The sequence below is a fragment of the Dasypus novemcinctus genome, chromosome 31 (genome assembly GCF_030445035.2).
Source record: "Dasypus novemcinctus isolate mDasNov1 chromosome 31, mDasNov1.1.hap2, whole genome shotgun sequence".
Lineage (NCBI taxonomy): Eukaryota > Metazoa > Chordata > Mammalia > Cingulata > Dasypodidae > Dasypus > Dasypus novemcinctus.
Window position 1 is genome coordinate 43,644,139 of NC_080703.1, and position 16,210 is coordinate 43,660,348.

Genomic DNA, 16,210 nt, shown 5'->3' on the forward strand with positions numbered 1-16,210 from the left:
TTGCAGGGTGCACTCCTTGCGCGTGGGGCTCCCCTATGCAGGGACACACCTGCGTGGCACGGCACTGCTTGTGCGCATCAGCACTGCGCGTGGGCCAGCTGCACATGGGTCAAGGAGGCCCGGGGTTTGAACCCTGGACCCTCCATGTGGTAGACGGATGCTCTATCAGTTGAACCACGTCCGCTTCCCAAGACATTTTTAAAAACAGGCACAAACCTGAAGAACCAAGAGCGAAGGAAAGGGGGCAAGCCCCATCTTCGTGGGGTGCTTCTGCCCTGCCTTGTGGAGTCGGGGGGCCTGGCCTCTGACTTGTTGGCAGCTCGGCCAGTCCTCCGGGCTACACCGCCTGCTGGGCTTCCCTGCTGCCAGCTCCTAAGCTTCGGGCTTCTGCAGCACAAACTGGGTCTCCCCTCGGCTTCCCTCCCGCTGCCTTCGGCGTCAGCTCGTTGATTCTGCGGTCAGGCACCGCTTGTTCTGCTCAGCAGCTTCCAAATTGTATTATTATCTGTGCTCGGTGCTAGGGATGAGGTGGTGACCAAGACAGACACGGCCCCTCTCCTCACAGGGTTTATATTCCAGCAGACGAGACAGAAAAGAGCAGGCAAATGAATAGAAGAACCACGAGGTGTGATGACTGTTACGGGGAAGGGTGTGGAACAGGACGGTGGAAGTGAGGTTACAGCCGCCGGCCAGGTTCTGCTGACTGTGCTCTGAGCTGCTGGACTCCTGCTCTTCAAAGCAGTGCGTGGATGGAAGTGGACGTGGCTCAACAGATAGAGCGTCCATGGAGCTCGGCATGGAGCACCAACCTCCCCTGGAATATCAGACACACCAAATCTTGGGCTCCCCCCAAACCTACATATGCACACATGCAGCCTCCTGGGCAGGCTGCACTTTGTTTCACGCTGGGCGGCTCTCCTCACGGGCGCACTCCTTGCGCGTGGGGCTCCCCTACGCGGGGGACACCCCTGCGTGGCACGGCACTCCTTGCCCGCATCAGCACTGCGCATGGGCCAGCTCCACACGGGTCAAGGAGGCCTGGGGTTTGAACCGTGGACCTGCCATGTGGTAGGCGGACGCCCTGACCACTGGGCCAAGTCCACTCCTCTGTAAGAGGCTCTTGACAAGTGATTTCTCTGCTCCAAATCGCAGGTGCGTTATCTTATTTTTAGATAACGTTAGCAGCCACCTCCTTCAGACGGCTCCCCCATCCCACTGGGGTTTTGCAGCAGTGGGAGTGGGAACTGGGCGAGCTGCCCAGACAAACACCCCAGGGCTGGTCTTTCCACCCGAGCCCAGGACTGGGAGCTGCCTGGTACCGAGACGGGCAGCTGAGATCCCCCCGGGCTCTCGGCCACTCAACTCCCCCAGGGGCGAGGGGGTGCAGCCCACTCCTCAGCCCAATCAGACATCCACCGTCAGTTACAGTCTTAACTTTCAGATCTGCCCCACCCAACCCCCATTCCATCCTCCTGCTTAGGCAAAGCTATGTGAACACTTAAAGGAAAACGCACTGTCCTTATTTCTAAAACCGTTTTATCAGTTTCCATGCAGGATTAGAGGTGGCACGCCCACCAATCTGAAGCCCCGCTGAAGTTGAGCCACTTGCTCTCCGCTCCTTAAAGGAAAGACTCCTTTCTCTGAGAAACAGCAAAGCTCGGCAGAAGGAAGGCGGAGCCAACTCCAGTCCTGAGAAGAAGGCCACACAGCTCCGAGGACCTGCCCCCAAGCCCCCGGAAAAGCACACTTGCTGGAGGCTTTTATTTATTTAAAAAATTTTCTTTCTGGAAATACACTTTATTTTTTATTTTTTTACACTTTTTAAATTAAAGTTAATAGATCACAAAGAATGTTACATTAAAAAACATTTAAAAGACATAAAAAACGTAAGAGGTTCCCATATACCCCACTCCCCACTCCCCACCCTCATCATTTCTGTAAATTGTATTTTTTTGAAGATACATACATAGCAAAAAAAATGTTACATTAAAAAATATAACAGGTTCCTGTATACCCTCCCCCCCCCACCCCCCTCCTCCCACACCAACAACCTCCCCCATCATTGTGGGACACTCATCGCACACGGCGAACACATTTGGAGCACTGCTGCACCACGTGGATAATAGTTTACCCTGCAGTTCACACTCTCCCCCAGTGCCTTCAGTGGGTTAAGGCAGGATATATAAAGTCCATAATCTGACTCTGCAATATCAGTTAGAGAAACTCAAAGTCCCAAAAATGCCCCCACATAGTGATGTGGAGACTTTTTTTTTTATCATCATAAAAAAAGTCCATTACAGAAACATGCTTTACCCAGGTTTTTTTTTGTGTTTATTTGCTCCCTTCTTGATGATGCAGAATATTTCAGGGTGAATTTTCTCCTCCGTTTTCCGCCCCCTTGGGGGACCCTGCAGGCGGCTCCACTCCACGCGGCCTGGGTGGGCTGTGGCCTGGTCTGGGCCAGGGCAGGACGTGGACACGTTTCATGGACTGGAGGGAGACGGGGCGGCAGGGGCCGTCCCCGAGCGCAGTCACGGGGGGCAGACGAGCCTGGGAGGGGCTCCGGGGGGCCGTGGCTTTGGGGGTTCCTGGGGTGAGGGGCCTCGCTGCTCCGGGGCTCCCCCCAGCTTGGGAGGACGTGGAAGCAAGCGGCAGAAGAGAGGGGACCGGGCAGCGGGCCGCGCGTCCTGCCCTGGTCTCCCAGCCACTGCGCCCCGAGCAGAGGCGTTGAGTGCGAGGGCCTGGGCCCAGCGTGGTGCCGTCGAGGCACCCCTGAGAGGAGGGCCGAGCCCGGCCGGGGCCCCAGGAAGCCCGGGAGCCGCCAGGTCGCTGTGTAGGGCCGGCTGCAGGAGAAGGAGGCGGCACCCGCCTGGGGAAGCTCCCGGGAGGCTCGTTTCGCCGTCAGCCTGACGGGAGCTCTCAAGCTGCTCCTGCAAACAGGTGCTCTCCACCGACTTCACGGAGAAGCCCCCACAGCCACGCCCGGCCACCCCCCCCAGCCGGGGGCTCTCGGGGCGAGCCCCGGACGGCAGCCGCCTGGGAGGGAAGTCACCAGGGCAGTCCCACGCGGGCCTGCCGAGCAGCCCGCGAGGACGGAGCCCGTGAACTGGGCTACCAGCCCTAGGGTGCTGACGACCCCTGCTCAAACTCAGCCTCAACCGTGCAGAAACACGTGGCTCCCCAGGTGGAGGGCTGGGGGCTATTGCTAGAACTGAGACATTAATCGCCAAACCTGGAAAGCAGAAGGCATGAAAGCTGTATAACTCGCAGAGCAATAAAAGGCAGAGTTGTTGAATTGTGGCTGCCACGGCAACACATGGGGATTTTAAACTTGGATTTTGAGAAAATAAAACTGCACTATGGGAAGTGGACATGGCTCAACTGATAGGGCGTCCGCCTATCACATGGGAGGTCCGCGGTTCAAACCCCGGATCCCTTTGACCCGTGTGCAGCTGGCCCATGCGCAGTGCTGAAGCGTGCAAGGAGTGCCCTGCCACGCAAGGGTGTCCCCCGTGCAGGGGAGCCCCACGTGCAAGGAGTGTGCCCTGTAAGGAGAGCCGCCCAGCGCGAAAGAAAGTGCAGCCTGCCCAGGAATGGTGCCGCACACACGCAGAGCTGACGCAGCAAGATGATGCAACAAAGCGAAACACAGACTCCCGGGGCTGCTGACAAGAATGCAAGCAGACACAGAAGAACACACAACAAATGGTCGGAGAGAGAAGACAATGGTGTGGGGAGATGATAGGAGAGAAATAAATAAAAAATAAATCTTTAAAAACAACAACAAAAATTGCTCTGTATGTGATGTGAGAATCACACCCCAAGCGGTGGGGCAGGCGTGAGGAGCAGGGTGGCGTGGCGCTGTGTGCACGTGCCCTGGAGAGCAGCAGGATGCCCCCTCCCCTCTCCTTTCACTTAGCGCTGACCTGGGAGAACACAGGAGCCAGCCTGTATCTGCGGACGTGGTGGGATGGGCCCGCGGAGCTCTGTCTCCTGGGCTGCAGCTTCTCCATCATTCTAACCGCCTGCCCTTCACGCCATGTCTGTGCTGGACCAGCCCCCAGAGCGGGGGCTTGTTTTCCTGTTGGAAACTCACAACACTGATTGGAAAGATGCAGTTTGGACACCCAGTCAACGCAAAGGTATTCTTGAGACAAGTTTTCTCAGTTTTCCTTCCCTGTTTGTCATCCTGAATTTAACACTTGGGTCCCATCCATTTCTCCTTGTCTTTCTCCTTTAAGAAATACACATTGGCTAGCATTAACGAAGACCCTACTGTGCACAGTGCGAGACGGCACCACATTGTCACCCCTTCTCCAGCCTCCAAAGAGGAGGGAACCATATAATATCCCTCTCCTCACCTCCTGGCCCCAAGCTGTCCTGTTTTGGTTTCACCTGCTTATGATTCTCTTCAAGAGAAGAAACTGGAATTTCCCACAGGTTAAGCCACTTGTGAATAGGCAGGGACTTCTTGGAAACCAAGGGGTACACATGACGGATGCTTCCAGAGGCACGCTGCTGCACAATGTGGACTCGACCGAGCTCGTGGTTTCTCTTGGTTGCTTTTCTGCTCAACAGAGGACGAGATGCGGGAGTGGGTCCTGTGGGTGGGGGGCTGCTTCCCCCTCCACCGGGCCTCTTTATGGCTAAGGCGGGTGCCTGGGCTCCTGGGATCTCGCGCCTGTGTCGTAGCCGCCAGGGCCCTGCTCCCGGGCTCTCAGGAAGGCAGGGAAGATGGCACCCTTCAGGATGGGGGCGCAGGACATCGCAGTACGAGCACAAGGGGAGCGTGACTGCTCCCGAAAAACGAGGTGTGAAATCTCACATTCCAACCTGTGTTAAATACTGAGAGAAGTGGACCATTGCAGCCCCAGTCAAACAGGAGCTGAGACTGCTGGAGTTCTCAAAATTTGGGAAGCAGAAAACCTTCCTCTAAAAATACAGCCTAGGGAGGCGGATGTGGCTCAAGCGATTGGCGCCCCGTCTACCATAGAGGGGGTCCCGGGTTTGGCTCCAGGGGCCTCCTGGTGAAGGCAAGCTGGCCCTTGTGGAGAGCTGGCCCACGCCACAGAGAGCTGGCCCAAGATGACACAACAAAATAAAAAGACACAGAGGAGAGACAATGAGAGGCACAACCAACAAGGGAGCTGTGGTGGCTCAAGTGAATGGGTGCCTCTCTCCCACATCAGAAGGTCCTAGAATTGGATCCCAGTGCCTCCTAAAGAGAAGATGAGAAGAGAAGACAAGACAAGCAGACACAGAAGAATGTGCAGCAAATGGACACAGAGAGCAGACAGCAAGTGCAGGCAGTGGGGGTAATAAAAAAAATAAATCTTTTAAAAAAAGCTTCTTTTCAACCTCACTAGAATCATCCATAAAGGAGTCTTTAAGAAGTGGGTAATAAGGGAAGCGGACATGGCTCAACTGACGGAGCATCTGTCTACCATATAGAGGGTCCAGGGTTCAAACCAGGGCCTCATGACCCGTGTGGAGCTGGCCCATGCGCAGTGCTGATGCATGCAGGGAGTGCCGTGCCACGCAGGGTGTCCCCGCATAGGGGAGCCCCACGCGCAAGGAGTGCGCCCCATAAGGAGAGCCGCCCCATGCAAAAAGAGTGCAGCCCACCCAGGAGCGGCATCGCACACATGCAGAGCTGACGCAGCAAGACGACACAACGAAAGAGAGACACAGTTTCCCAGTGCTGCTTAATAATGCAAGCGGATGCAGAAGAACACACAGTGAATGGACACAGAGCAGACAACGGAGGGGGGGGGAAGGGGAGGGGAAAGAAAGAAGAAAAAAAAAGTAGGTAATGAGTATTAACCTGATTTATAGAGAATTCAGCATTTAAAGTTGTGGTTTTTTTAGAGGATGCACCTGGTCTCTAGTCTAACAATATTAGTCTGTAAATTCCTGGCAGTGTGTGTTTGTGTTTCTGTTTAACAAGGCAACTCCATGCCTGCCTTCTCTGGGTTAATATATATTCAGATCCTCAAGAATTCACTGACTCGAGTTAGGTCTGTGTGGCTGGAATCCTTTCTTCACTGCTTTGTAGCTGTGTGACCTTGGGCAAGTTTTTTAACTTCTCTGAGCCTCCATTTCCTTGTAAAGTGCTATAGGGTTATGTGATATGAAATCTACAGGATGCTACATATAAAGGATTTAGCACAGTGCTAGCTCGAAACCCCCAATAAATTTTATTTTATTTTATTTTTTACTTCTCTCCCCTTCCCCGCCCCCCCCCAATGTCTGCTCTCTGTGTTCATTTGCTCTGTGTTCTTCTGTGTCTGCTTGTATTCTTGTCAGCGGCACCCGGAATCTGTGTCTCTTTTTTTGTTGTGTCATCTTGCTGCGTCAGCTCTTCATGTGTGCGGTGCCATTCCTGGGCAGGCTACACTTTTTTCATGCTGGTGACTCTCCTTACGGGGCGCACTCCTTGCGCATGGGGCTCCCCTACGTGGGGGACACCCCTGCGTGGCACAGCATTCCTTGTGTGCATCAGCACTGCGCATGGGCCAGCTCCACACGGGTCAGGAGGCCCGGGGTTTGAACCCTGGACCTCCCGTGTGGTAGGTGGATGCTCTTTCAGTTGAATCAAATACGCTTCCCCCAATAAATTATAAATACAATTTATGTTGGTTACAATTGAACACCGAAGGGAATTTGGGTTGCGTTTGTTCCAGCAGCTTTCCTTTGTCATGTTCAGTCTAAGCAGGACACAGCTTTGTTTCTTTTCACCACTCTTCTCGGCCCGGGACAAGGGGGTCGTGACACCCACCCACGTAGCCTGCGTCATGCCGTCGGCTGGGACGGGCTTTGATTCCAGCGGTGCTGAGGGCACGGCGGTGGCGGTGCTGCCTGGCCGAGGTGCTGGTGAAGGGTTACATATTAAAAAGGGGCGCGAAAGGGCGGCCTGGGGTCCTCGGGGGTGTGACGGCGTGCTGGTCCCCCCACCGTCCCTGGGCCCCCGCCTTTCGGGGCCTGCACTGGCCCTGGGCGTCCAGCCGAGCTCCTGCCCTGCGCCTGCACCCACGCGGGTCCTCTCTGGGGGCCCAGGCCTGGGCCCGCGGCCTCCGCCCTCCCCAGAGCAGGGGTTCTCAGCCCACGAAGGGCAGCGGCCCCCGGCCAGCGCAGCGCCCCTGGGGAGCAGAGGGCAGCCCGTGCAGCTGCCGGAGCTTCCGGAATGGCCTGCCCTGGCGAGGCCCAAAGAGCCCCTGCCGGCAGCCCGATGCCGCCTGACGGGCGAGGGGCTGCGGCAGCACGGCCACGAGGCCGCAGGGGGTCCCCAGAGGCAGGGGTCCAGCCGGGGCGCCCGGCCCTGCTCCTGCAGCGGCCCCAGCGCCCTCCAGAGCAGGGAGTCCCGCGGCCTCGCCACCTGCAAGCACACCCCTGGGCCTCGGGGTCTTGGGTCGCGTCCTGCTTGTCGCTGGCAGGCAGCCCTCTGCAAAGTGGCCGAGGGTTCCCATCCAGCTTCTGCAAAGTTAAAACGGCTAATAAAATAAAAAGCCTATTTGGGAGCTTTGCTCAGAAATCCCGAGACAGGGAGTGGACTTGGCCCAATGGTTAGGGCGACCATCTACCACATGGGAGGTCCACGGTTCAAACCCCGGGCCTCCTTGACCCGTGCGGAGCTGGCCCATGTGCAGTGCTGATGTGCACAAGGAGTGCCCTGCCACGCAGGGGTGTCCCCCACGTAGGGGAGCCCCACGCGCAAGGAGTGCGCCCCATAAGGAGAGCCGCCCAGCACGAAAGAAAGTGCAGCCTGCCCAGGAATGGCGCCGCACACACGGAGAGCTGACGCAGCAAGATGACGCAACAAAAGAAACACAGATTCCTGTGCCGCTGACAACAGAAACGGACAAAGAACACTCGGCAAATGGACACAGAGTACAGACAACTGGGGGTGGCGGGGGGGGGGTGGGGGGTGGGTGGAGAAGGGGAGAGAAGTAAATAAAAAATAAATCTTAAAAAAAAAAAAGAAATCCTGTGACATCTAAATGGTAAAAAAAATAGTGACCTTTCAAATTTGACCATTTTACATCCTTATACCACAGACCTCTCATCATGATTTTCATTTTGGTTTTTAAAGCAGGAATCCTTTTCATGAGAGTGGAAAGTAAATGGACAGCATGTTCTCTCCCCTACTCTCAGAATAACAGAGCCTGGGGGCGTGCTCCTGGGCGGGCCTGTGGGCTGGCGACGACCGTCCAAGGACAGAAGCTCTTCAAGGCAGAGCAGCGTCTGCTCCCGGCCGCTCCCGACGCGGTGGCGGGAAGGCGCACCTGCTCGGCGCCGGCCCCGAATCCCAGCAGGGGGAAGCCTGGGGCGGCTTGTGGTTTTCCCCACCAGTCCTCTAAAGCCTTCTTCTCCACGAGACGCTGCGCCGGGCCGCCTGGGCGCTGCTGACAAGAAATCTACGAGGAAACTGGGAACCCCCTGTGTCATGCCCTCCTTCCGAGCCAGAAAAGCCGCCGGAAGAATTAAAATTAACCCTCCTGAGGGCCTGGGGGTGTGGAGGCCGCCAGCCAGCTAATATTAGCCAAGCTGCAAGGGCGCACGGGAGCTAAGACGGGCCGCGCCACCGCGGGCAGCTGGCGCTCTGCAGGCCAGTCCCCAGCCCCTCCTGCCGCCCCTTGTCTCTTTGGCCTTACAGCGTGCTCCTGCTCGGCTGTCTGGCTTCACCAGGAACTCTACCCGAAAGAGGAAGCCCCAAGGAGAAGGAGAACGCCAGCTCTGTCTGCAGGCGAGTGGATGAGCCGCGAGCAAACCCCCAGGCCCCAGGGAAACGCCGAGTTTGACTTTCTGGGGTTGCTGACGGGGAAGGGCGGACAGGAAGCCTCCTGGCAGGCAGGCATCTCCTCGCCATGGATGATCTGTTGCCTCAGACTAGGTTCTCTTATTTCAAAAAACATCCCTTGCACGCAATCAGGAAACACCTCTCGACACTGAGGAGCCCAGGCGCCGAGGAGCAGGTATGGCGTTGTTTACCTTGTCCTGAAAGCGGGTGGCGCTGGCTTCTGGGGCTGCTTGGTGGCTTCTCTGCGGGGTTTCGTGTGGACAGGCGTGGCACTGGGCCTGCAGGGCAGCCGGCGGGCAAGCAGCTGGCCGGAGTTATTTGAACCGGGAGCATTTGGATCCTCAGATTAAGCCAGAGTTCTCTAAGGAAACCGTGTGCTTTTCTTTCTTCGGAATAGCTAGACTAAACTATCAGAATTAAATTTGGCTTCCTTGATAATTTTCCAATGCCTCGAAGACAAATTTCAAAACTATTACTATCTCAGAGGAAAATATCAAGCCCTAGAAGTACACCTGTCTTCTTGTATGTATTCATGATTATAATACTACCACCAGGATTTGCAAGACAAAAAACTTTTTGTGGATTTTAAGTATAATAGACATCAACAGATCATTAATGAGCTGTGAGATCATTCAGAGTTAGCAAGTAACTATTTAGTTTTTCTGGTGAAGGACAAGGGGTGGAGCACGGCAAATGTCAGGGCTTTCAGCCAATCAAAAATTAGGATTTCTAATAGGAGACTCTAACCTGTGGGAACATTTAAGGACATTTAAGAGCATTTAAGCCTTTCAAAAACCGTTCAAATGCCTCATCAGGTCTCGTTTAAGAATTCACTTTATTGCTTGACATCTATATCATTCTATCTTTTACAATCTATGGAAAATGCATTTATAAAAACTGCTTTCATGAATTATACCAAATTTTTAGAACAGTGATATCTGATACATTTAAACCTGGTGGCTCATTTCTGAAGAAGTGTGGTGGGTGGTAAAGAAGATATGTATTACGCCAGTAGAGTAAATTGCACATCAAGGTTGTAACTAGAACTGCAAAACTGCAAGCCGAATATTCCCAGTGGCCCTGCATTTGTTCTTTGTGATGTGAGATGACCCACTTAACAAAACACTTCTAGACGCGAAAGTCAGCAGACAAAATCCTCTGATGACAGGTTTCCCAAAAAGTTGGTACATAATTTGGAAAATGAAAATAATTATTTTTGTTTTGGAGGAAACTGCTTTTACACTGTTTAATGATTTACAGGAGCTGGACATTCAGACCACTCACTAGGGCAGCTGGGAAGGAGTCAGGATCGCAGCTTCCAAGTCTTGTCTTAGTTCCCAAATCTCAGCGAGCATTCGGTTTTTGAGAGGGAGACCTGGAGGGATGCGCGGTGGTGCTCCCAGGTGTTTCTTGCCAACTGGACAATGGGCAGGTGGTCTCAGGCTCCGCCAGGCCTCGCTCATTCTGGGGAGAGAAGTGGATGCGTGGAATGAGGAGGGAAGAAGTGGCTGCAGGGACGTGGCCAGCACCGTGGACTGTGGATTTAGTGTTTGTTTTTTCCCATTTCTCCGTATGTTTTCTGAGATGTGGCTATCTTGCTTGTATAGACTTTAACTTTTTATTTTGAAATAACTTCAAGCTTCCAGGAAAGTTTCAGAAGTAAAACAAAAACGGTACAGAGAACTCCCATATGCCCCCTCCCAGATACCCAGATTTACCAATTGGTAATATTCCACCACCTTTGTTTTATCAGTTTACCTATATCTAGCTATCTTTTTTCTAAACATTTGAGAGTAGGTTGCACACATCATGCTCCTTTAACATTTAATAACTTTCCTAAGAATATGGATATTCACTTATGCAGCCACAGTAAGTACAGTTACCAAGGTCAAGAATTTTAACATTGATATAAATTATACAGTCTATATTCTAATTTTTTCAGGTGTCCCAATTAATGTCCTTTGGTGCATTTTGCCCTCCAGTATTAGAGTGAGCCCAGGATCATATATTGCATTTTAATTGTCATTGTTTCTTTAATCTGTCTCTTTTTTAAAAATTGTGGCTACATATACGCAACATAAAATTTCCCATCTCAGCCACTCCCAAGCACCTGATTCAGTGGCATTCATCACAGCCACACCATCTGGTTTTTTTTGCATTGTCCCAAACAGAAGCCTGCAGCCCTTATGACTAACCCCCACTCCCTCTCCCCCACCCCTGGTAGCCTGCCATCTGCTTTCTGTCCCCATAGAGTTGCACATCCTACTTATTTTATGTAAGTGGAATGATACAATAGCTTGCCTTCTGTGTCTGGCGTATTTCACTCAGCATGGTATCGTCAAGGCTCACCCATACTACGGCGTGTATCAGCACCTCATTCCTTTTTATGGGTGAATAATATTTCATTGAAAGATGATACTTATGTTCATTTAAGAAGCATTACAAAGTGCATTCAGCAAGGACGTTAGACTTTAACACGGACCCCTCTGGCTGGGGCTGGGTGGGTGGTCGTCGCGCCAGTTCACAACCGTTTGGGACCACCTAGGAGCAGCGATGAGCATTGTGCTGAGTCCTTATTTCCTCCAATACTTAATGGAGAAATAAAGACAGACAATACATTTGATTCCTTTCTAAAACCAATTACAGCTCTGCAGATATAATGTCTCACCAAATTAGAACTAGGGCAGAAGAATCAATCACAGCGAACCTTGGAAAGCTGGTTGGAAAGTTTCAAAGGAGTGTAACAATGTCTAAATTTTACAACCTGCATTTGTTGTCGCTAATCCTTATAGTCTCATAAGACGGATCCTCTTTAAAAGCCGAGGGGAGGGAGATGTGGAGGCCTGAAGCTATCTGGCACAGGCCACCAGCTAGTAGGAACTGAAAGAAGATTTGAAATCCTGTCTGCCTGGCTTTAAACTGTATCTATTTTTATCAGGCTTAATCCCGGAAAAATCTAGTGAACTGTTAACCTTTCTCCTAGAAGGTATTTCCAGAACTTCAGGTATTCACATACAGTGATCATAATTCTCATCATATGCATTTACTACCTGTAGGATTAGCTTCTTAATATTTTTCTATATTTATATTTAAATCACTTTCTTAAAAAAATTTTTTTAAGAATTATTTATTTTTATTTTCTCCCTTCCCCTCCTCTCCACCTGCTTTTTTTGCTGTCAGTATCCATTCGCTGTGTGATCTTCTGTATCTGTTTCTCTTTTTGTCTTCTCTTCTCATCTTTCTCCTCTAGGATTCACCGGGACTCAATCCTGGGGACCTCTGATGGGGTGAGAGTTTCCCCGTCAGCTGCACCACCTCAGTTCCTGGTCTCTGCTGCGCTTCATCTTGACTCTCCCCTTCATCTCTGTCTTGTTGTGTCATCATCTTGCTGCGTGACTCACTTGCGCGGGCACTGGCTCACCGCGCGGGTATTTGCGTGGGCACTGGGCTCACCACGTGGGCACTTGGCTCACCACGCGGGCACTGGCTTGCCATGCAGGCACACTTTCTCTTCTTAATTTTCACGAGGAGGCCCTAGGGATGGAACCCAGGTCCTCCCACGTGGTGGGCAGAAGCCCTATCACTTGAGAGACATCCACTTCCCTCACTTACTTTTTAAACTTAAGTTTGTTTAAAAAGAAAATTGCATGTCATTACTGTAAATGGAAAACTACTGTGATCGGCCTTATATAAAAGAGAAGTATAAATATAATGAAAGCAAATAATAGGGAAGCAGATTTGGTTCAACTGATAGAGTGTCCGCCTACCACATGGGAAGTCCAGGGTCCAAATCCAGAGTCCCCTGGTCTGTGGTGAGTGGGCCCATGCGCAGTGCTGATGTGCTCAAGGAGTGCCGTGCCTCACAGGGGTGTCCCCCGTGTAGGGGAGCCCCACACACAAGGAGTGCGCCCCGTAAAGAGAGCCGCCCTGTGTGAAAAAAAGCGCAGCCTACCCAGGAATGGCGCCGCACACACACGGAGAGCTGACGCAGCAAGATGACGCAGCAAAAAGAGACACAGATTCCCAGTGCAAGTGGACACAGAAGAACACACAGCAAATGGACACAGAGAGAAGATAACGGGGCTGGGGTGGGGAAGGGAAGAGAAATAAATAAAAAATAAATCTTTTTTAAAAAGTAAATAACATTAACTTCTAGCTAGGAAACGTGACGTGTGAAACCCCTTAGCCTGAAGCCTGCTCCATTTGTTAAGAAGGAAGATTCGCTTTTAGGAGAGGTGTTGGAGCATCCTAGCAGCAGCTGTGAAATTGTCCTGAGCAAGGATGGAAGGGAATCAAGGCAGACGATTTTCTCGCCGAGTAACTCACTGCTCCTTAACGTGGAGCCCGCGTTAGCTCGTGTCCACGCACGGACAGGCCGCGCCAGGTGGCTTCCCGCACTCTCTTCCTCGGGCGCAGCTTGGAGCCCCGTGCAAGCAGGAGTACGGGGGACCTGCTCCTGGGCGGAGGGACGCAGGCTTACCCACAGAGCTCGCCTCCTTCCTGGTCTCTGCGCACAGCCTCTTCCCTGGCCCCAGTCACTCACGTGGCCACAAATCCATTCTTGCCGAAAGCTTCTCCTTTGTGCTCCTGTCACGTCAGCTCGGTTTGCCGCGAGGGCCGGTTTGTTCCTGTTATTCCGATTAGCGGGTCAGGCTGTTGTTGATAAACTGAGAACATCGCGGCCTTTGCTCCCCTCGCCTCTCTTGCAGCAGGCCCGTCGTGAACCGGAACCCCTGAACAGGTTGGAGCTGAAGGCCACTACTCAGATGGCGGTGGTGACACGGAGACAACGTGACCGTGAAGCGCGCTGATCAGCCTCGTTCCAACCGTGCGGTGTGGGGGGCGCGGCCCGAGCCCAGTCGGCCCGCAGGTGACCTGGGCTCCTAGGCCGGACACGTGTGTGGCAGGGACGTCTAATCACTTGGTTCTGTGCTGAGGGCACAGCCAGCATTTGGATCGCATGTCTGGGCCTGTGGAGAAGGGAATGGACGGCGCTGCCGGCGCGCTCTTGTCAGTACTGCGGACCCAGCACTTGCTCTGGGCTCGGGCCGCTGGGGGCCGCTGGAGGGACGGTGGGATCCGCTGTGGGTGCCCAGGAGCCCTGCTCTCGGATGCCAGGTCGAGCTGCACGAAAGGACGGTTTCTGAGCAGATGCAGGTGGCTGCTGTCTCTCCCTGGAGAGCTAAGCCCTTGCCAGCAGCTCCGGCAGGCTCATCCCCTCGCCCTCTCTGCGTGTCAGCCTTGGACGTGCGGCTGCCCCCTGGAACGCTCCGTCTGAGTTTCTTGTAGACTTAGCCCCATCCCCAAACCTACCTGTCTCCAGGTGTCCCCACAGCCAACCAGAGACCTGGGGTCCCCTCAACAGCCCCGCTTCCTTCCTCGCTTGCCCTTGCAAATCGTTTGCAGAGCGAGCCCCGTCAGTTCCTCTTCTGAAGAGTTACTGAAGCCCCCACTTCACCCCACCAGCACTGTTGCACTACCCTGTCTCTCGACTATTGCAACAGCATTTTTTTAAAGATTTATTTTATTTATTTCTCTCCCCCCCTTCCCCGTTGTCTGCTCTCTGTGTCCATTCACTGTGTGTTCTTCTGTGTCCGCTTGCATTCTTGTCACGTAGCACCAGGAAATTGCATCTCTTTTTTTGTCGCGTCATCTTGCTGCATCAGCTCTCCGTGTGTGCGGCGCCACTCCTGGATGGGCTGCGCTTTTTTCACGCAGGGTGGATTTCCTTGCAGGGTGTACTCCTTGCGTGAGGGGCACCCCTACGCGGGGGCGCCCCTGCATAGCAGGGTACTCCTTGTGTGGCAGCACTGCACGTGGGCCAGCTCACCACATGGGTCAGGAGGCCCTGGGTATGAACCCTGGACCCTCCATATGGTAGGCGGATGCTCTAGCTGTTGAGCCATGTCCGCTTCCCCCAGCAGCGTTCTAATTTGCCTCCTCACCTTCACTCTTGCTAACCTGCAATCCACGTTCCTCATAGCAGCCAGAATTCTCTTCTTTAAATGAAAACCTTGTTCCACCCCAGGGCAGGGAACGTGCTTTTCCCTTGCTATTTTACCCCAGTACCAAGCGTGAGTCTGGCACATGCAGGTGATGCGTTTATGTAACTGAGTGAAGGAAGGAGGCCTCCCTCAGCAGAGAAGCTGCGAGGCTGGGCGCGTCAGGGGCTGAGGCGCTGTGGTGCAGGTGAGGGTAAAAGATGGGGAAAACAGGTCACTACCCTCAGCAGAGGCTGGCGAGACCTAGGGAAATTGTGTGGAGCAATTTATTTTATGGATATGGAACTACTGTCGGAGATTAAAAGAGCTACTCGAAGTCACAGCACATTTGTGCCGGAGCTGGGAGGAAAATTGGCTCGTTTGACTCTCGGTTCAATGTTCTTTACCAGATGTGTTGTGGAGCCTGGGAGAGACAGAGAAAAGCGAGATGACTCCCAAGCAGAGGGAAGAATTCTGCAGCTGGTCCGAGCGCAGGGGCGCCTGGGGTCACTGGTCAACAGCAGGTGCCCTGATGGACGCGGTGGGGAGCCTGCTCTCCCAGGGCAGTCGCTGGACCTGCGCTCCTCTGAGTAGCCTCAGTAGCCTGATCTGCTCCGCTGCGGCGTCCACAGGCGAGGGCTCTCACGCAGGTGGCTAATTTAACCGGCCGTCTGCACCGGTCGTGCCCACTCTTCTGAAAAGCAAGTCGTCTTTCTGAACAAGAAATATCATCTAAGAGCTGCCCTGACAAAGCCTGCCTGTTTAAAGGTGAATCTCCTCAAAACAAGGGGAGTGGCTTTGGGAGCCAGGAGGAAGGCACGGGGGCTATTTTTAAATTAAGGATTGGAACCAAATTTCATTTTGGGGGCTCTTCTAACCTTTTTCTTCACTGGCTTAAGAGACTTTCTAGGTTGAGCAGGAGCACTGGATTTTCATTTTTTATGTCTTAATGAATGCTAAGCTCAAAGCTGGTTGTTAAATAACTATTTAAACTTAATTAGAACTTTGGAAATTTAGTTATTCATTTTGTCTCTTATATCTGCTGCAAATAATAAGACAAAAATTAAGGATTTCCCCCCCCCTCCAAAAAAAAAAATCTATGTTCAAATTTGGGATGCTACATGAGGATTTGAGGTTTGCTGGTGTAGGGTCTGCCTTCCCTGGGTGAAATATTAGACATTTTGCTACCGCTGGTTTTAAGAAGGGTTGAGTGTTTCTAGCTCTTTAATGTGAGTTGGTTACACATTGAGAATTACTGATTACCAAGTTTATGTTTCTAAAAGTCTTTCATTAATGTTGTGGGATTGAGGGAAGATGGCAGGTAGGACGCTCCAGTGATCTCCCCGCCACAACAGCTGTCTGCAAGGGCGGGACTGTGCATCACTGAGAAACACTGCACAGCGTCAGGGAAGAGTGAGGACCGTACCGGAAA

The 16,210-nt window shown here is 52.8% G+C and overlaps 1 protein-coding gene across 1 annotated transcript in view; it reads left to right on the forward strand.

Moving 5' to 3' along the window:
* The first annotated feature begins 8,085 nt into the window (after nt 1-8,085).
* The window catches only part of ATP2C1 (ATPase secretory pathway Ca2+ transporting 1), a 175,734-nt gene continuing 167,609 nt past the window's right edge, over nt 8,086-16,210 (forward strand). The window contains exon 1 of the mRNA XM_004464741.5: nt 8,086-8,972. Coding sequence (XP_004464798.1) covers nt 8,865-8,972 — 108 coding nt within the window. The 5' untranslated portion in view covers nt 8,086-8,864. The remainder of the gene's footprint in view (nt 8,973-16,210) is intronic.